Below are 22807 nucleotides of genomic sequence, written 5' to 3'. Positions count from 1 at the left end.
GTTTTCAATTTTACAGTGTAAATTAAATATTATCACTCGATTTACAGACAATTAAACAATATTTCTTGCAATACTAAGAAATTATTGATAATGCTAATTTTTTTCAGGTTATTCGTGGAATGTGGGTGTATACAAGAAAAAAACAACCAGAGTGTCTGAGACTCTGACTTCGACTAGATATTGACATCTGGTTGGATTAGACCGTATGTTTCCAAGGCCGTAGACAGAGATCACGTTCAGGTAATGTAAGAAATTGGGCAGTAATGGGAAGGGTTATAATATAAAATAAATAAAAAAAAGGCTTTTAATTCTTGCTTACTACATAGCAATTACATAAATACTACATATTATGATTTTACGTGAAAACATAAAATACAAAGAAAAGGAATAAAAATATATAAATTGAAAAAGTAGTTCTTAATTGCATTTATATAGAGAATAATTATTATCTGGTATAATATTTCTTCTCGCAAGAATCCCTCTCATACGTGGTAAAGGCCGCCTCCGGAGATCACCACCGGTCTCTATCTTTGGCTACTTGCATCCAGTTTATGCCGGCAACTTTAAATAATAAATAAATATACTACGACAATACACACATCGCCACCTAGCCCCAAAGTAAGCGTAGCTTGTGTTATGGGTAGGTACTAAGATGACTGATGAATATTTTTATGAATAATATACATAAATACTTAGAATATACATATAAGCACCCAGACACTGAAAAACATTCATGCTCATCACACAAACATTTTCCAGTTGTGGGAATCGAACCCACGGCCTTGGACTCAGAAAGCAGGGTCGCTGCAAACTGCGCCAATCGGCCGTCAAACTTTAAAGATATACCGTGGTGATATTGTACTCATTAGAATACAGTTGAGCCGTCCTCTTCTCGCAGGTATCGTATCATCAGAGGGATTTCAGAGGTTCAGAACAGTTTCCGCGATACCTGCTCTGTGCCCCGCCTCAGTATGCGAGTCCGGCTTCAATCTGGAGTGCAAGCATCCGCGAACAGCGCATAATGCCGCGCGTCACGTTGCTGCATAGATATTAATCCTGAGCTCATGACTTTCAAAAATATTGCCTGAGTTACTTCAAATTCAAATTCTTTTTTTTTTATTATTAAAAATTCATTTATTTCAAGTAGGCCCAGTTTATAAGCACTTTCGATACGTCAAGTCAATGTGTTTGTAGTGACTCTACTACTAGTTCGGAAGGAAGATTCCACCATGAAGAGCCGGCAAGAAACTCACCAGACAGTCCTTTTTTCAACATCATTTTACAATTTATAATTTTTTTTTCTTGTGAGAGATGAGAGCGGAGCCTGCTTTTAAGCTGCCTTGTCGTTAAGAAATTCATCAATCGTATACTAACCACGATTTATAAAATATGTTTTAAAACATTGTTTAAAGTTATTCATTTGCGGGTCCTAAGTTACCTTGGGAATCATATTATAAAAGGATATACTCAATCCCGCAAATGACTTCTGCACCTTTCACAAACGATATGCAGATGTCACTAACTTATGTCCATTTCGAGTAAGGCGGTAGTATATATCCACCTTTCGTTTATAAAGAGTAATTTTTGAAATACAATTATCGGGTCTTATCCTTTAGTACATTAGTTGCCTGGAAGAGATTTGTATACATCATGTAAATTAGTAGCATAAAAAAAAACCTGTATTTTTATGTGGTGTGCAATGTATTCATTCATTCATACATTTTGTTTGGTGGAAGGCACGGTGGTAGTAAGTCCCGGGTCTTAATCTATCACAAAAACTTCTACTACAAAATAATAAATAAATTGTAATATTTGCTCTACTATTTATATTTTACTTTTTATCTGGTGGAAGGCTTTGGCCGTGGATGGTTACCGCCCTCGAAATCGTCTAAACCGATTAGGGGTATGGATTTAGTATAACTGCCATACTCCTAGCAGGTTAGACCGTTGCCATCTTAGACTGCATCATCGCCTCACGGCATGTGAGATTGGACTGAAAGCTAAGTTGTAGTGGAATATTGCAGGGCATTCAAGTAGCACGACTACAAAGAGACGGCCGACTGGCGCAGTGGGCAGCGACACTGCTTTCTGAGTCCAAGGCCGTGGGTTCGATTCCCACAACTGTAAAAGGTTTGAGTTATAAACATGAATGTTTTTAGTGTCTGGGTGTTTACTTGTATATTATAAGATTTATGTATTTTATTCATAAAAATATACTTTAGTCGTCTTAGTACCCATATCACAAGCTACGATTACTTTCGGGCTAGATGACGATGTGTGTATTGTTTTATTATATTTATATATTTGTAAGAAAAATAAAAATAATAAAAGTGCGTGTGTCCATCAACCTAAGGCGCAGATGAACACAGAAATGCTGCTTAGCGGCAGAAATGATAATAGCGGCAGTTCTACCCCAGACGAGCTGTTACAAGAATCTCCTACTACTAAAAGTAACATTTAATATTTTTAAGTAACATTTGACTCGACTCGACTGGACTCATTCCGATATTGATTGGGAGCTTGCAATCTCCTTTCCGGCCAGTGTTTATGTGTCGGCAGCAAATGCGGAACAGCGGGTGTAAACTGTAACCGGGATGTTTATTGCACGATATTTTATACCGGGATATGGACATCGGGGACCTAGAGGCACTATCATATTTTAAAGGAACATTTATTAAGGTTATAAAATTGTCAGGTCTTAAAGTAAGGCCGTGATAACTTAGTAGGTAACACTTCGAACTTCCTGGTGGAGGTACTGAGTTCGATCCTTAGAACTGACTTTTCTGAGTTACGTGCATTTTATTCAATATCAATACGTCTTCATCATCGTCATAATCATATCAACCGATGGACCTCTATTGCTGAACATAGGTATTTGTAAGCCAGTTCAATGATTCAAAGTTCTTGTGTCACTTGAAGACTTTATTAGGAAAGCACACATCTATGTCCTCGTAAAACAAAAATTCGGTTAAATATGAATTGGAGTTGCACTCGAAGGATTTCATACCGAGGCTTAATGTAAAACAGTACAAAGAATTAACGTTATTATGTTCAAGTTAAAAATATTCTTACTATTGTTTTTTATAGCGCCAATAGAAATACATATTTTGTATTCTTTAACTCTCTACCTATTAAGAATCAAGACAAAAGGACGGACAGAGAAATAGACAGCGAACCCTTCGGCTACGAAACCATAATAGAATTATCAAAACCCTGAATTCTAATATTAGATACCTATCAAACAGAATAATTATACGAAAGATTACAAAATATATAGAGTACGAGACTTCCTCTCAGAATGAGAATGCGTGCATTTTATTAAATTTCAGATGATACTACGCGATATCATACCAAAGTATAAGCTAATAACAAAGTACAAAGCCAATCAGGGCAGAAAAGAGTAAATTCAGAAATTATAAATTCTCCAATCGCTCCTTCCGAGCATCGAACCCTCACGCTTAAGCCACAGCGCTTAACGCTGCGCCAGAGAGGTCTTCAAATTGGTGGATTTTTCTAATGTACGTCGTAACCACGTGTAACAGCTACTTTGTAAATAAGCTCACATAATTCCTAACCGTTATTTGTAATAACACGAGTTGTACAAATATTGGAAACAAAAAACCGGATAACGTACAACACCAGTAATGTAACCAAAGCCTGTGTATCCAATAAAAAGGATAAACATAAGATCAATAAAAAGGATAAACATAAGATATAACCGATACAACACGATTTTGCTAAGATGCTTTCGCAAGATGTTTTTTTGTTACGAAAATTATCATATAGGTGCGAAGTATATATATTGTATCCATATCGTCATCATATAGGTAAGCGGTGATAGTCTAGTGGTTAAGGTTTCGTTATCCATTTCGGAGGCACCGAGTTTGATCTCCTGCACGCACCTCTAAATTTCTAGTACTATTTGCGTTTTTAATTTATGCAATTCTATATCACTTGCCGTCCGTTGCGCACATACAACGGACAGTTTAGGCCAACCAAGTATAGAGAAGGCCCGGGAACGGAAGACAGAAGATCACTTGCAAAAACGGTAAAGGAAAACATCGTGAGGAAACCTGCACGCCTGATAGTTCTCCATAAAGTTCTCAAAGGCGTGTGAATTTTGCCAATCTGCATTTGCCCGCGTGGTGGATTACGCTCTAAGTCATTCTCATTCTGAAAGCGTGCCCTGTTATGGATTTCCGGGTTAGACGAGCTGTGCTGACTCCGGCTCTTTGTATATAAAAAACACATTCCATTTATTATTTACTCATTTATTTTGAACATAATTATAAAATTACTTTTGTTTGTGCTAAGACTTAAACTGATAACAACATTAGAATAGCAGAAAACTACACTATATGTAGTATAGTATAGTTTTTAAAGCTTGAACACGTTTTAAATGAATATGATAAACCGACTAGAGAGCGAAAGAATATGTGGTTTATCCACAAGCAGAAGATACCTCGGAGCTAAAAGTAACGACCCGATGTTTTGAACTAGTTTTAAGAAAGAAAGAATGGATGGGACAAATACAAAAGATAAATAATAACACCAAAATATCATAAGCCAGTATGTTCTCGAATCCACGGCACGTAGGTAGTTACATTGACGTAGAATCCGAGACGTGCCTCATGGCATGTCCGGCCGATGTATGACACCAGCCCGACGAGTGAGTCTTTGCTGACCAACGGCCCACCGGAGTCACCCTGAAAGGATTTTTCCAAGTTATTTATCGAGGTTTGCTTTTACTAAGCAATACACAAACGAGGTGGAGCCTAGGAGTTAAGATTTCACCCTCTCTTTTTGAGGGACCAAGTTAAATTAATAGCATTTCTAACTTTTCGATGGTATATTTGCACCCCATAACTATAAAGTATTTTTAGTATTAATAATAATAATTTATTTAAAATTGTAATATGTGCTCTGCACTAACTGCTTTAATAAGGAAAAAAAACTAAGTGTATAAAATTCACTTTACCTAATGTTAAACACGTGAAAACCACTGTACTACTTAATAATGAGGAACTGATACTGGAGGATACGACAGTTTTTCTAGGAATAACGTTAGATTCTAAACTTCAATGGGGCCCTCATGTAAATAATTTATCGAACAGGCTTAGTTCTGCTGCCTATGCGGTAAAGAAGATACGCCATATGACCGACGTAGAAACTGCGAGACTGGTATATTTTAGTTACTTTCACAGCATTATGTCATATGGAATTTTACTTTGGGGTAATGCTGCTGATATTAGCAATATTTTCGTGCTGCAGAAGAGGGCTGTTCGTTCTATCTACAAAATGGGTCCGAGAGAGTCCTTGAGAGATAAATTTAAAGATTTTAAAATAATGACAGTGTATAGTCAGTACATATTTGAAAATTTAATGTACGTTCATAAAAACATTTCTAAATTTAAGAAAAAATGTGACTGCAATAATTTAAACATTAGAAGTAAGAATAAACTTACAGTGCAATATACTAGGTTACAAAAAATTCATAATTCGTTTAAAGGAAATTGCATACAATTCTACAATAAACTACCAATTGTCATCTTGGAGATGTCTCTTAAAAAGTTCAAAGTTTGTATTAAACGTAAGCTTATAGAAAAGTCCTATTATAGTATAAAGGACTACGTAAACGATAAAAAAGCTGGGGTGTAAATTATTGCTCCAACCAGGTTGCTCTTCTAATAATTTAAAATGACATTATGAGATGGTGATAACAAAAAAAAAAAAAACACCCGGCTAAGTTTTTTGTGGGCTTCTTCTTAGACCAGGACGCGTTTGGAACCCTCGTAGCTTTAGTTTTAAGTTTACGAATGTGGTTATCGCCATCTTCTCACTACCGTGTGGTTCTTATGTACGCATCAAAAGTGCCACCTGTGGGCCTACTTGAATAAAGATATTTTTGACTTTGACTTTGACTTTGACTATAATATATTAAATATTTACTGCAGAGTAATAATAATTGATAATAATTGTTTATTGTTCAATAAAACATAGGTAAAAGCTACATTACATCTGCACAATAGGTATAACTTATATTAATGTTATAATTTACACGGATATACAGAAATCAACTGTCCCTAAGCTAGATATATAAATATGGCTCGTTTAAAACAAAAAAAAAAATTTCAGTGTGTAAATGGATAACATTATTTCTCATCTCGACTGTCAATGCATAGAACCATATAATTCAACTTTAACACAAGATATAGCAATCATTAGTTGCTGATATTCTTAGTTGATTTTTGTTAAGAGATAACTTGCTGTCAAAGTCAAATATTTATTTATTCAAATAGGCACATGGATCATACTTTTGATGCGTACATTACATGTAATATATACATACATAGAAGTGAGTCAATGGCGATAACTGAATTCGTCAACTTAAAACTAAAGCTACGAGGGTTCCAGACGCGTCCTGGGCTAAGAAGAAGCTCACAACAAACTTAGCCGGCTTGTTTTTTTTTATTACACCATCTCACATTGTCATTTATAACTATTAACCGAGTTAGAAAGCAACCTGGTTACAGCAATAATTTACACCCAATTTATGCAACCATTTTTTTCGTTGACGTAGTCCTTAATACTATAATAGGACTTTTTTATAAGCTTACGTTTAATACATACTTAGAACTTTTTAAGACATGTCTCCAAGATATCAACTGGTAGTTAAGTGTAAAATTGTATACAAATTCCTTTAAATGAATTACTTATTTTATGTAGAAATAGTATTGCACTGCAAGTTTGTTTTGCTTCTAATGTACAAATTATTGCAGTCACATTTTCTCTTAAATTTATTTATATATTTATACTTTTTATTTGTATATTTTATGCTTTATACACCTTATCATTTAGAAAGACGAAAATAAAAGTAAATCACTTAAAGAATGTAGTACAATACAAAAGGCGACCTTATCGCTAAGTAGCGATCTCTGCCAGGCAACCTAAGGATTAGGAAAACTAAAATGAAAAACGATGAGGCGGGGTACATGTTTAAAACATAAACATACTAATAACTACATACTAATACATAAACCAGACTACACAAATACAACAATACTATTGATAAATAAATATACTTATACATACTTTAAAATACCATAAATACTTAAACCTGAGTTAAAGTAGATAAATAAATAATATAATTTAGATATATTTTCGTGAACGTACATTAAATTTTCAAATAAGTATTGCTTAACAACTCAATGACTCTAAATGACTCTAAATTGTCTTCTTGGAAGATATAGCCAGCGGTTGGAGAGTAAGGCGGATGATTATGACATGTGATTGCACTTACGTGACATATTGAGGGTTTATCAGCTTCCTTCTTGGCGCAGATGTTAATCTGCTCAAGGAACTTCAAGTTCGGTTTCACTATATGGTGATATTCTTTTGGTATAATACTGATACATTCATCGGTTGAAAGCCCAATAAGATCCATTTTCTTCAAATATTTCGACGATTCTCCAGTCTAGAATCATATTAAACGGCTTTAAAAACGTGATGTGACTGTCTGTGTTTGTAACTCTTTCATGTAAAAAGCCCTTAAAATGTTTTTTTTAACTATATTACATTTAAATAAATGTGTTCAAATAATAAGTGCAGCGGCCATCTCTTGCAGTGATAGTCATCAAACTAAAACACTTTACACACAGCGATTAATTCAGCTTTCAAACAAACAAAACAAAATCAGAATCGGTTCAGGAGCTGTGATGCTACAGACAGAGAAACGCAAACACAGATACATCGTTTCTATGTCGGGGATTAAAAATGTTACAACTCAATAAAATTACCTCATCTGTACCTCTACCCACGACCATCAATTTTCTATTTTGGTTTTGGCCGGCCGCAGGTAGCTTAACCGGCTGAATCTTCTCATTAAACCGCAAAGGCGTAGCCAGCTTTACCAGAGCAATATCATTTAAAGGTATTCCAAGGAGTTGTTGTGTGAATCCGTCATGAACGATGACTTCTTTGTACGGAATTTTTTTGCTGTTAGCGAATGATTCCCCACCAACCCAAACGTATCTGTAACTTAGGGGCCTGAAAAATTGCAACACCATAATCATTCTTCCATTTGTAGTATAGTATATATATATATATATATATATATATATATATATATATATATATATATATATATCTATGTATATACACTATAAAAAGAGAACATGAGATGTTTCGAAACTACTGGATTTATTTTTACAACTGTTTTACCAATAGAAAGCTACGTTATCAGCAAGTTAAATTGACTATAATTAATTTAAAAAAACTAGAGAAATCGAATTGGTTTTTCTGTACAAAAATATTAGCTCAGTATTCAATATTCATTAATTTACTTGCTTTGATGTTCTTTAACAGATAGATGTGAACTTAAGGATAAACCTTAAACCTTATCCTTAAACCTAAAACCTTAAATCTATGTGATGACATGTCAGAGACATTTCTATTTTAAAATTTATAAAAAATAAAATAATATTTCTAAAATAATAATAATTAAATTTAATTAAATACAGACAAATTAAATTGAATACAATTGAATAAGCTTCCTGTCCACGCCCACGGCCCATTATCACTAGCTTGTTATAATAATCCCGACAAAGGTTTTTGCAGCAGAATAATGGGTGTATGATCTAAAACCTTCTCCCCAATGATACAGAACCAGCAACGTGCAACCATAAACATGGTGAGAATCAAGACTTAGGTTTTATACTTTTTATTAGTGTTTTTATACTTTTTAAACCTACACTTGGAGGAATCATCGATGTTATAAACTTAAAATGCATATAAAAATTGTCGGCTGCGACTCTTTGGCAATCGCGGCCTGAGCGCTATAACCAATCAAGCTTTTTAAATCAGTCTTATAGCGACTGTAGCGCCATCTAGTAGGAAACATTGCAGTTACGATCTACTTTTTCAAAGGTCCAGTAGTTAATTGTTGTATTAGTACAGTAGTTAAACAGTAGAAAAATAGTAGTAGTTGCCTTTTCAGTCTTACTTAGGTTGTTCAACACAATGAGCGGCAGTCAGCACCCAGGTCTTGGAGAGTATGACAGCGCCGCAATCGATCAATCCGGCGTAGAATGGAGCATCCTCAATCCTCACCGGAACACCGGAGATTATTAAAGGCTGTACGCCTTCCGGTACTGGGGAGAAGGATATTATAAGTATTTTCTATAACGCCCTCATATGAAATTACTTCCTTCCTTGCATTAATCTTACTTCATATCCCAACTTTCCGAGCATGAAGAGTTATATTTTGGCAGCGTGGAGTACACGCTTTGGCTACAATACCTACATGATGACTATTTGATGAAAAACTGCGGCTATATTTTAAATACCTATTACCCAATACAAGTATAGTATCATAAAAACAATTACTTATTCGATATTTAAAAAAACCCTACAGCGAATGCGTGCGACGCTTTGCTGAGGAAATTTTAAATAATGTTCACTATTGTAGTTCACGATCGATAGATCAAGAAAATTAAAGTATCGCATATGAACCGATTTTTATGAAATATTATTTGTAAGTTTCAATGCGTTCCTGATTAGTTTTAAAATACAATTGTTGATGCTTAACCGGGCAGGACGACGTCTGCCGGATCCACTAGTAATAATTGTAAAAAAAACGTGTGTGTACTTATGTACACGCGTTAGAAGTTATACTTCTTTGGCGAAACAAGATGAAAATCTTTTCAGAAATGTTATATTTCGCCTAATTCTACGGTTGTAGAAAAAACGACACTACCTATAGAAAAAAGGTATTAATAACTTGAAAGTTTTATTATCACGTATTATCTAGTTATCTCTTTATCGGACAACCATGTTTCACTCAAAATTAAAATTTTAGATTTTTGTGCAATAGAATCAATTAAATCATCGGAATGAGCCTGCAGACTTTGACAATTGAAAATGCACACTGTATACCTTTTTTGTAAAACTAAAATGCTGACTATAGCTAACTTCAAGGATACAGGGTGTCGGTTATTTGTGTGAGAGTGCGCGCGCATCGTAATAAATTACTCCCATCGTTTTTCCTAACGCGCCAAAAGAAGTAATAATATATACATCACTTCGACCGAAACGGTCATAAATTAGTGATATCTGCATATCGTCTGCGAGAGGTGCAGAACTCCTTTGTGGGGTTGAGTATACGCTTTTACAACATGATTCCTAAGGAAATTCTTGACCTACCAATGCATACATTTAAAAAATGTGTAAAAACGCATCTAGTACAGCGAGGTTACTATACATTTGATGAATTCCTCGATGACAAGGTAGAATGGAAGCAGCCAGCCTCGCTCTCATCTCCCGCAAGATAGCAAAATGATTGTAAATGTTGATGTTGGAAAAGAGCAACTACTGAGTTTCTTGCCGGCTCTTCTCGGTAGAATCTGCTTTCCGAACCGGTGGTAGAGTCACACAAACATGCATACTTGACGTTTCAAAAGTGCTTATAAAGTAGGCCTACTTGAAATAAATGAATTTGAATTTGAATTTGAATTTGAATTCGACCGATTGACGACAATTGCTAGATTTAGGTTTTTTGTAAGGAGTTCCAAAATCGATGTAAGTAATTCAATTTTTTTTTATATAAAAAAAAACAAGAATTACTTACAGGTTAGGGAAACTCTAAAGGGACTTGTATTTAATTTTATTCAAGGCTTACCTGCGTAACAAATTTTGAAAACGAAAAATATCGAAATGAATCTAAGCACTATTAAAAATAAAGCCATTATTCTTATATACTTATATTTTATAATACTTATAAGACTTTCTTCTCGCTGATGTTTATGTTAGACACTGTTTTTCGTTGTACATCTTAGTTTCTTTTTTATATGCACTGCAGGTATTGGAATTTTTATGATACATTTTAATGCTGACGTTAATAAAATCGCAAGGAACGTTTAAATATTTTACATTTTACGTAGGTGCATAACTCTTTATCTATATACATAATATATTGATAAGAAAGTGGTGAAGGCATAATGTTATTTTTTATGAATTAGATAGTTAATTGCAAAATATTGGATAGAAGCAAGCGATAATTTGCGGAATTCCAAAATATATTATGAAATTGTTAAGTGACAATTATTCATTGTAAAGCCGATTGGTGCACTTTGCAGCGACCCTACTTTCTGAGTCCAAGGCAGTGGGTTCGATTACTGGATTACCCACTACTGGAAAATGTTAGTATGATGAGCATGAATTTTTTCAGTGTCTGGCTTTTTATATGTGTATTCTAAGTATTTATGTATTTTATTTATAAAAAATTTTAAAGCTAAAGGAAAAAAATAATGGACTCTTGTTTATTACCCTGTCTTACGTATGGCTGCCAAACATGGATTTATAATAATAAAACTAAAAATAGAATACAAGTATGTCAGAGAGCGATGGAAAGGAGTTTGCTGAATATAAAACGAATACACAGAATAAGAAATACAGAAATAAGAAAAACAACAAAAATAATAGATGCTTTAGAACATTCTCAAAAACTAAAATGGAAATGGGCTGGTCATATTGCACGGATGGACAAGGGAAAAATGGACAAATAGAGTAACTACCTGGCAAGGTCCAACAAACAAAAGGAAAAGAGGTAAACCGAAAGAAAGATGGGTTGACGAAATAATAAGAAAAGCCGGTGAATATTGGTTAACTATAGCAAAGGACAGACAGTCGTGGGGAAAAATGGAGGAGGCCTTCACCCGTATAGGGGTCCATAGTGAAACTTGATTTTATTATTTATTACTAAGAATTTTATATTTTTATATATATAGATATCATTTTTTATGCATGCACATATTATAATGTATTAATAATTGATAAAAATGTATTATGGAAATAAAGAGGTTATAATAATAATAATTCATAAAAATATTCATCAGTCATCTTAGTACCCATAACACAAGCTACGCTTACTTTGGGGCTAGATGGCGATGTGTGTATTGTCGTATTTATTTATTTATTATTTATAACATCTCCCGAGGATGCTCCGGTTTCGGAGCGAAACGTGCGTAGAAGGTACAATGCTACAGATCTGTTTGGTGTATAGTATAAAGATTGAAGAAATTCTAAATTACACCATACAGAGTCTCCTGCTTTTCGTGGAGTATAACAAAGTAAGCTTAATTTTCATAATATATCATACTAAAAAATATACTGAAATGCCGTACTTTCCCCTTAGACACTACTTTTCACACCGTGCAAAACAATCAAATCAAGGGTAGGATAATGGAAAATTTATTATTATACTTTGAGCATCTATTTTAATAGTTTCTGGAGTAAATTCCTTGTTTTAATAATTACAGGTCCCGTGATAAAGCATTGACGACGGAGTGACTGGAAAAAAATTACTCTATAAATATCTTTCCAAACACATACCTTTACGTAATAAAGCGAGTTTCCCGTTACATGCTTTGATGTCGACCTCCTATTGTAGGGCATGTGGAAGCCTCTAATGAAACCACGTGTCCGTATCAAATGTACGCTTAATTTGGGCATCTGATCACAATGTTACAGTATGTTACCTCTCTGACGCAGTGGCAAGGGTTGCGGTGTTCAATAGGCGGTCTCGGGTTCGTTTCCCGGTAGTGCCAATTTGGGAATCTATCATTTCTGAGTGCACTCTGATTTAGCGTAACAACAAAGACGTGCCGCCAAGCGATTTAGTGATCTTGTACAATGTTGCGTGGAAACCAATTAGGGGTATGTTTAATATGTCTGCCATACCTCTTACAGGTCAGCTCGTTACCGCCTTAGACTGCATCTTCACAGCAGATGAGATTGCATTCAAAGGCTGAATTATAGTATATAAAAAAAAAAAAGCTTTTGCTTTTCTTGGTTACAAATCTAAAAAAATCCTTGCTAAAATCATAAAAGTTGCTCTTTGTTTATTTAGTTTGTTTTTGTTTGTCACACTGTACACGTTAACCACTGTAGTGATAATGAAGAAATGAAACAACCAATCCAGTAATCGGAATCCTCCTAATAGCGACGCACCAATATACACTGCAGGTGTGCGCATTAATAGTCTGCAACAGTAGGGTTTTCCCGTAATCACTACGCTGAACAGACAGGTAGGTGATCGCAGTAGATAGTAGTAGTAGCACGGAGGACGCTGCTGGCCATTCTCTGTTATCACATATATCTCACACACACAAACACACACACACACACACATTTTAAATTTAGAGCAGTTTTCTTTTATAAAGATTTCAAAGTCGAGAATGGTATTAAGCTGAACGTAACAAGGCCGTGGTTTTAAAAAAAAAACCCCTTTAATGGAATGTGTCAAACAAATGTCTTTCATATGTTACCCCCACTTGATCCAGTAACCTCATTTCAAACTATGCGGCTTAAAAAGAATAAAACTACTGCGGTTATAAGATAATTATGTAGTCTATGAAGTAGCCGACGCCAGTCTTTGGCATGAGCCGGTGGCCGCTTTAAAACCGCCAAAATTTTCTACTAACCTAACCTAAATAAAATTTTAGTATAGAATGAAGTATCAATTTACTTTAGTTTATCATGTGTGTACAAGAAAATTAGCAATGTCTTCAAGTCATATGATATCCATAATTTACGAAGTGGGAGGTAAACGTCGGAAATTAAATTAATTAATAATTAAATAGAATTAATATCTGGGCCAACTTTGGTGACGTGTAGTGTCGAGACAATTTGCGCTTCGAAGTTATATTCCGAATGAACTTCTTTAACCGCACGATAATTTGAGATTGTAGTTCCAAAAGTTGAAATTAATAATTTTTATTAATGTTATTTGTGTATAACTCTGACTAATATTATAGAGGACGTATCTTTTGCCTTTCTTCACGTACTAACCAATCTTGATATTTGGCATAATATTTTTATAACATTCTGCTAAATATTAATATTGTGCAAATTTAGTTTATTGATAGAGATATATGTCAAATTAGATTGAAAAACACAATAATAAAATTAATAATGACAATAAATTAATTAATTAATAACCAATCTAATGAGATATAAATCCATAGAGTTAATTGAAAGGACGGCGAACAACGCAAGCTACTTTCTATCTCAGGAATACAAACAAATACGAAAATAAATGCTAATTTCCTACTTGAAATTTATTTATTTCAAGTAGGCCTTATAAATGCTTTTGAATGAACCAATGAATATACTTTCATTGCACACTAAAAAAGTACATAAAAAAAAGAAAAGTATAACAAAACAAAGTATACAATTTGGCGGCCTTATCGTTTCATAGCGCTTTTGAATCGTAAAAACGGTAAAAAAAGTGTGTGTCAGCTCCGACGCACGACTGGAGTTTACTCCTTAAGTACGATTGTCGAAACATACACAAAAAGAGTTTATATAACTGAATAAAGATTAATACCATATGAAAGGGTAAATTAAAAATCCTGTGTAATTTATTCACACACGGCGGAAGTTTAACTTCTTAAAAGTAGCCTACGAGAGATTTAGGTGGATGTAGAGTATCTGAACTATTAGGATAAATGTAATGTTTATTATTTAGTTTCCATGGTAACTAGAATAGGTAAAAATATGTATTATGTTTTCTATCTCACTCTCTCCTATACATTTATGTGTTTGCTTCTTTATCTAGATATTATTCGGTTTCCTTGGTAACTTAAATAGGAAAAATAAGTTAATTAAACGAAAGCGACGTTGCATGTTTGCGCGTCGCGGTTTCCGGGCATGCAACGTCGCAAAGCGAAAATATAATGAGGTCATTCATTAGTAGCTTTTACTCCTCACATTTTTCTCATACCGGGCGCCTTATATATGGAAATCGATTCATAAGGAGTAAACTCCAAAAAACTCAGCAGTTGCTCTTTTAGCATATTACCTATAGCCCGGACTGAGACCCATATCTTGACCCAAACAACCATACTTGTAGAAACAGTCTTAACTGCGGTATAGGTGCTTAAACAGTGAAGTAAATGTGCTAAGCAGCATCCGGTCTAAGGGGCATGGTTGCCAGTGTAACGAACTTCTTGAAGACAGAACCCACCGCAGACCAATATCGCAATCTCACCTGGTTTTGTTTTTGTCTTAAAAAAATTGGTTGTCTGTAAAGTCGGCTTACTGACGATAATTGAACGTGACAACGTCGTAAGAAAATACTGATGGAATGGTTGAATTTTTCAAAAGAAAATTTTAATTTTATTTGTTTGATAGATATTATCGTTGCTATAAACAATTGACACCACATTCACTTTTCACTGCACTTCATCCTTGCCGAAAACATTTAAATGTATTATTGTATAGAAGCTGTCCACGCGGACGCATCGCTCACTCAAGTAGGAGCGAGACAGATGTCGAACGCTGAGGCCGACTGTGCCTCTTTGTCGCTCGTTCCGCGCTCTCGCTTGCACTTCAAGCCTTGAATGGAACGCCTCAGAGCGAGGTAACGCTGCATGCGTCATGTTTTTTCGTGCGTGCAGCCCGAATTATAAGACGTTGTCACGTCAATATCTTTATTAATTAAATAATTGTATTACAGTTCATATCCTAGTGACTAGCTTAAGTTATACCTTTTTAAAACAGCATTTTACAGCATATAAACTAAACATTTTTAACAACTAATTGAGCCGCGTAACAGATGATAATAACTTGTTTTACGTAGAACTTAGTACAGACGTACGTTTATTAATAAAATTAAATGCATTTAATTGCTCATGATATTAATCCTATATTTATAATTTAAACGAGGGCAGAACTCGGAACTATGCAACAGTTACATACAAAGCATTCACTCAGTCGTCGAGAAAGTAGTGATGTGGTAGTCGGTATCGATTGTACTAATCTCACCTGGTAAGTATTATTTGATTATCTGCACCAATTTTTCCTCTTACTTAGTTCTTTTTTCTTTTATTTTTATTGTCTTTATATAACAAATGACTTCAAGGGGTGATAGCCCAGTGGGTAGGACTTCGACCTCACTTTCGGGTGAGCAAATCCCGGCACGCACCTCGTTTCTAAGTTATGTGCGTTTTAAGCAAGAAAAATATCACTTGCTTCAACGGTGAAGGAAAATATCGTAAGGAAACTTGCATACATGAGAGTTCCCCATAATATTCTCAAAGGCGTGTGGAGTCCAGCAATCGGGCTGCTGACCCGTGCCCTGCAGAGGGCCGGTGATGGTTTGATGATGATGAATGACTTCAAAGATTTAATTCAATAATTATTAATTTTGTAACGGACTTAGTTCCTACAGTCCTTAGTTCTTTAGTTTAAACTAGATGGCGCCACTCGTTCTTTATCTCGCGCTATCGTTGTGTTCAACTCAAACTATATAGTGTGGAGTAAATTTATCTTATACGTCATTTAACCCAATGTGACTGTGTACGTTTTAACGGACCTATCACCATTTATTGGTTGCTACCTCTAACAGTTTTTTTGTACAGGAAACGAGTAGCACTACTTATTAGATGGACGAAAATTGTAACTGTTAAAAAGTGTACGTTGTGGCAGGCAGACCCCCCTTGCCCTGAACGGACCGTTAACAGTGATAAGCAAGTACTAATATACTGTGTTAATACCCCTTGGATTACGTGCTTCCTTTGACACTTGCTGTTTTCCGCCTGCCCACGACTATAATTTTAAATAATTTTATTGTTAAAGTTGCACCCCAACGGAGTTTTCATTTTAATGAGCGTCTGCTAAAATAATAAATAAAAATATATGGTAGTAACATTTACACCTTCGAGTCAGGTTGATCGAGACAGTATGGCATTCTGTGAGACGAGCGTTGTTTGCCTTGCAAATTGTTGCTCTTTTTATAGGCGATGATTCTCTACAAATCATCAGGTGAGCTATTTACTTTTAGTCTATAAGTAAAACAGAAAATGAAAACTAACCTAGAATTTTTCTATGCAAACAGACTAAAATATAATCGTAAAACTTTCGGAACCGCAGTCTAGCGGGGTCTGTTTAATTAACAAATTCGCCAGCGTATAATTTCCGAGAGTGAAAATAAAGCGATTTCGTTATCCAGTTTGTAAATTCGCAAACATTCAACGCCGCACTTCGACGAGTTACGGGCCCACTTCGGGAAGACGTTGTGTGCCTGATAATAGGATCCAGGGGAACATTATGGCTTAGCTGATTTTACTCACGCAACCAACATACACTTTGGTTTAATGTTTATTATTAATTTGCTGTCATGTGCATACATTTATTTTTTTACTACACTAACTACTAAAATTAATATTCTTCGCATCCTGAAACTCACACGAGTTTGTTCGCACGCTGTACATTCCTCCAATGTCTAATAAGTTTAAAGAATACACAAAATCATCTTACCTTCAAAATAGCAAAAAAGTAAACAGAAGATATCACACTAATTAATCCAGTGTACATAATTCTGTACTGTGAGCCATCGCGTCGGTCAGTAGGTACGAGCGACCGGTTTGGCGCTGCAGTCTGAATTCATACGTTATACAGGTACATATATATAAGATACTAGCTGTTGCCCGCGACTTCGTCTGCGTTTGATTTTGTTTTTAAAGCATTCAGTATCGCTAAGCCTTAAATTAGTATAGTAGTATTATATATATATAACATGTGACTGTCAATTAATTATAGAAAAATAGTTTGCAATAAAATAAAATTGCGACTATAATTAAAAATCTAAACTATCCTATCTCTTAAGTTGGAACAGACTGCTCACGGTGTGCCAATTTAATTTAAAATCGGTTAAGAAGTTTAGGAGTCCATCGCGGACAAACATCGTGACAAGAGATTTATATATATTAAGATTACATGACACTCCACCGAGCATTGCAATAAATTTATCGAAATTATTTTTGTTCCATTATGAATAAAATCTAAATTATCGCCAAATCGAATTATTAATACAAAAAATCGGTAGACAAAATAAAAATATGCCAACTTAAAACATAAAACAATAGTTTCGATTCACAATATTTAGTTATGAATTAAGATTATGTCACTTATAATGTTATTAATAATAATTTAAGATATTTATATATCGTAATGTAATATAGATTTTCGCATTCTATTTATTTGTTATATTGTAATATTTGTTTATTACGGTCGCTTCTAAAGAAGAGGGGGGAAGTGCTGCAGTCGTGCTACCATTTCCCAAATACAAACTGACGTCGATTTTCACAACCCCCTGGCGTAGTGGTGAGCGCTGTGAATGTAAGTAGGAGGTACCGGGTTCGATTCCCGGCAGGAGCAATTTGGGAATTTATAATTTCTGTATTTTCTCTGGTCTGGTCTGGTGGGAGGCTTTGGCCGTGGCTAGTTACCACCCTACCGACAAAAACGTGCCGCTAATCGATTAAGTGTTCCGGTGCGATGTCGCGTAGAAACCTATTAGGGGTATGACTACCATACTCCCTAGCAGGTTAGCCCGCTACCATCTTAAACTGAATCATCACTTACCACCAGGTGAGGTTGCAGTCAAGTGTTAACTCTAAGTGCAATAAAAGAAAAGCCCTTAATCGGTGAATACATGATCTCGTACTGGAATGCTAAATTGCTTTTTTCTTTGGTAGGATGGATACTTTCCACGGCTAAAGCCTGCCAGACCAAACCAGAGGATATTTAGAAAATACAAAGTCCCAAATAGCCCCTTTACGAACCCGGAACCACCTCTGACTTCCAACTAGGTAAGTCGGTAAGCTCCTATAGAAAAATAATAAAATATCGCCAAAATTTCTCCTTACATCTCAATTACATAAAAACCTCAGGCCCTTTGATTTAGAAGGCAGTAAATCAAAACGCCAAAGGTCGGTTCGCCAGGGGGAGGGTTCTTATGGCTCGCCCGAAAGTGATTAATCGCGCAGTCCCAAATAGGCGAACAATATAAGCTTTGTGACCCATCATTACTCAAGCGTACACTATAAGTCCATCAGCTCTTTATACATATAGGTATGGGAGAAACTCATCATATCAACCGATTACTGGCCCACTACAGGGCACGGGTCTCCTCTCACAATGGGAAGGGGTTAAGGCCGTAGCCCACCACGCTGGCCCAGTGCAGATTGGTGGACTTCACACAACTTTGAGAACATTACATTTGACGGCCGAGTGGCGCAGTGGGCAGCGACACTGCTTTCTGAGTCCAAGGTCGTGGGTTCGATTCCCACAACTGGAAAATGTTTGTGTGATGAACATGAATGTTTTTCAGTGTCTGGGTGTTTATCTGTATATTATAAGTACTTATGTGTATTATATTAATTAAAAAAAAATCTTCAGCTAACTTAGTACCCATAACACAAGCTACGCTTACTTTGGGCCTAGATGGCAATGTGTGTGTTTATTTATTTATTTATTATGGAGAACTCTCAGTATGTAGGTTTCCTCACGATGTTTTCCTTCACTGTTGAAGCAAGTGATATTTTAATTGTTTAAAACGCACATAACTTAGTTATTATTAAAGTTAGAGGTTCGTTATTCGAACCCCACCCCCTGAAAGTGAAGTCCCACTCACTGGGCTATCGCCGTTTCAGAATTTGCTAATTCGAAAAATTCAAAATTCATTTATTTCAAGTAGGCCTAATATAAGCACTTTTGAAACTTCAAGTCTGTCTGTGTGTAGTGACTGTACCACCGGTTCGGAAGGCAGATTCTACCGAGAAGAAGCCGGCAAGAAACTAAGCAGTTTCTCTTTTCCAATATCAGCAATTTACATTTTACATTTTAAAATTCAATTTTTATCTTGTGAGAGATGAAAGCAGAGCCGGATGCTTCCAAGCAAACTTGTCATTAAGAAATTCATCAATTGTATAGTAACCTCAACATTCTTTAAACTTATGCGTTGATAGGTTCAAAATTACTTTAGGAATCATGTTATAAAAGCGTATACTCAATCCCATAATTGAAAATTAATATTAGGACCAAAGTACCCCGTAAAACGACCACAAAAACCATCGAGACCATACGATAATAGATGTTCACCAACAAACATCTAATTAACGTGGTGGGTCTTTAATCCCTTTTCTTTATGAGAGAGAATAGAGTGGTACATGTATAGGCTTCACTATGCAGAAAATACTAGATACTTAAACGTATTTTTATTTATTTATGTAATACACTTTATTGTACACCAAAACATAATAAAAAGTTTAAAAAGAATAAAATTACAAATATTAGACAGATATATTAGGCGGCCTTATCGCTAACGAGCGAACTCTACCAACCTATCACAGAACAAGGAATTATTTAATATTAGCTGTTGCCCGCGACTTCGTCTGCGTTTGATATTGTTTTTTGATGTGGCATTCAATTGGCATTCAAGTATTTAGTATCACCAAGCCTCAAATGAGGGGTTTGCTGCAGTCCGCTGAGGAGTTCTGTCCTCTATCTCCAACTACATTCATCAGATCTGCACAAAGTTTTGGCAAAATTAAACACATATTATAACCTCTATAGTTCAAAAATAATTATTTAAGTCGGTTATAATTTGACGGAGTTGTGTTGTAAAATCGTCAAACACTTTCATCCCCTCTCCCAAAGGAACCGAGCTTAATGTCGGGATAAAAAGTATCCTATATTACTTCTAACACTACCAAGCATATGTGTACAAAGTATCATGAGGATCGGATAAGTAGTTTTTGCGTGAAAGCGTATCAAACAAACTTACATTGACATTTATAATATTAGTATGGATAAGGGTTTTTGTAACTAAATTGGTTATTTCAGAGATAGCATTATGTATTTTTAGATTCACCCTGCTCCAGACATTGTAAATTTACTGATAAAACAAAGGAGCAAATTAAGTGATAGAATTAATTTTCAAGATCCTTTGAGATCGATAAGTCTGAGTAATTCATTTATCTGAATTGAATTTCTCAATGCCTCTCAATGAAAATATACCTAACACTCATTTATTGTTAATAATAATTAATTCTGGGTATTAAAATGTAGGGAACGAGATAAGTTCTCTAAAATTTGTAAGTGGAGTAGACATAAGAGGACTTCAGAAATTTGGAATTTAGTAAGATGTCCCTCGGACGTTATTTATGCGTAGGTCGAAGTAAAATACTCAAAATATTTTTTTTTTATTCCACTAAAAGTTAGACTTTACCTGCAATCTTACTTGGTGATTACGTACTGCGACACTGCTTTATGATTCCAAGGCTGTGGGTTCGATTCCCACAACTGAAAAATGTTTTTGCGCTGAACATGCATGTTTTTCAGTTTCTGGGTGTTATTATTTATCTGTATATTATAAGTATTTAAGTATATTATATTCATGAGAATATTCATCAGTCTTCTTAGTGTCCATAACAAAGCTACGATTACTTTGGGGCTAGATGGCGATGTGTGTATTGTCGTAGTATATATATTTATTGATTTGTGACCAGCGAACAGCTTCCTGCAATTCGTTTTAAGTTGACGTCATCATCGTAAGTCTACCAACGTTACGTCGAGCGATGTGAGGTCGCCTCTCGAGCATCGTACATAAGCCCTACACATTACCACTCCAGTTTCTCAACTCTCTAAGCTACATCGGTAACTGTGTTTCTACGTATCTCACGAATATAATCAGATAATTAAATAAATTCGCTGGTATGAAATGTAATAAATGTAGGTCAAGATGATTGGTGTAAACGTCTCGTATCACACGCGCAATGCTCGTACCGCATAGTAATTACACGAGTGTCCTGAAGGCATCCCGGATTTCCCGCGGGAAATTACATTTGTGTTTGTCCCTCATGTAGTTATTACGGAGATGCGTCGGGCTGGGGCCGGAATATAAAGGAGCTTCGATGAAAAGATGGACGGCGGGCGCGCTGCAATCAAGTGGCGTAGTAATTTATAATTATTGGGTGAGTATATCTGCTCCTTTCCCGCCCCTCAGCTGTGATAGCCCAGTGGGTAGGACTTGAACTTCACTTTCGGGGGCCCGAGTACGAATCTGAGCACGCACCTCTCACTTTTCTAAGTTATGTGCATTTTAAGCAATTACAATATCACTTGCTTCGTCGGTGACGGAAAACATCGCGAGGAAACCTACATACCTGAGAGTTTTCTATAATGTTCTCAAAAGTGTGTGAAGTCCACCAATCCGCACTGGGTGTTGTGTGTATATATAGTTTGGACTGTATTCAAGTTTATCTATTGAAATTAAACTGATTGCTGGTTAACTAGGATTTATTTTGTTACAAAGTTTAGTAAATGCACTGAGACCGCCAATGCGAGAATGATCGTGTGGGCCACGTAAGTCGAGCTCGCGGGTCGCCCCCCGCGGAGCTCGCGACCCGTGGACCGGTTGCGATGCATACAAGTGGGCATCGAACACTGGGCCAGCGTGGTCGACTACGGCCTTAACCCCTTCTCATTGTGGGAGGAGACCCGTGCCCTATAGTAGGCTGGTAATGTGTACGTAACGGAAGTGTTTTAGTCTCTGTGAGTTTATCCAGGCATTTATTAAGACATCATTCAAAAAGATAATTTACGTATCATTTGGTAAGTAATAATGCAGTCTAAGATGGTCGCTGTTTCAAAACATACCCTCAATCGTATGGCAGATATATTATTACATATCTACCCTCAATCGTACTGTAACGCTAAATCGCGTAGCGGCAGACTTTTTTTTTTGTGGTAAGTATTATAAAATACATTGTTTGTATTATGTTCGAACGAGTATTTACATTCTAAAAAGGAGAGGCGCGTAAGTTAAACGTGCTAGCGGAAGTCTACAAACGTTCTCTTGAGGCCACTTATCTTTGTCTATATTAATAATATAAATGTGAACGTTTTTCTGTTTGTTTATTTATTTCTGTGTTTGTTACTTATTTGACAGCCGATTGGCGCAGTG

General features: G+C 35.6%; 1 protein-coding gene across 1 annotated transcript; it reads right to left on the bottom strand.

Moving 5' to 3' along the window:
• Positions 1 to 4303: 4303 nt before the first annotated feature.
• Positions 4304 to 10800, bottom strand: LOC120626984 (vitamin K-dependent protein C-like). The gene is made up of 5 exons (XM_039894820.1): positions 10676 to 10800; positions 9002 to 9149; positions 7797 to 8046; positions 7301 to 7474; positions 4304 to 4706 (listed from the first exon to the last, which is right to left on the bottom strand). The coding sequence occupies exons 1-5, from the start codon at positions 10740 to 10742 to the stop codon at positions 4560 to 4562; spliced, it is 786 nt and encodes a 261-aa protein (XP_039750754.1). The 5' UTR covers positions 10743 to 10800; the 3' UTR covers positions 4304 to 4559.
• Between the last annotated feature and the right edge of the window lie 12007 nt (positions 10801 to 22807).

Source organism: Pararge aegeria, chromosome 10 (assembly GCF_905163445.1).
Source record: "Pararge aegeria chromosome 10, ilParAegt1.1, whole genome shotgun sequence".
NCBI classification, from domain to species: domain Eukaryota; kingdom Metazoa; phylum Arthropoda; class Insecta; order Lepidoptera; family Nymphalidae; genus Pararge; species Pararge aegeria.
The sequence above is the reverse complement of the archived record's forward strand: the minus strand, read 5'-3'. Positions and strand labels throughout refer to the sequence as shown.

Coding starts and splice junctions, on each gene's coding strand:
- LOC120626984 (XM_039894820.1), bottom strand. CDS start 10,742: ATGGCTTTATTTTTAATAGTGCTTAGATTCATTTCGATATTTTTCGTT. Junction 8,047..9,001: donor CATTGTGTTGAACAACCTAA/GTAAGACTGAAA, acceptor GCAATTTTTCAG/GCCCCTAAGTTACAGATACG. Junction 4,707..7,300: donor ATAAACCCTCAATATGTCAC/GTAAGTGCAATC, acceptor AAATCCTTTCAG/GGTGACTCCGGTGGGCCGTT.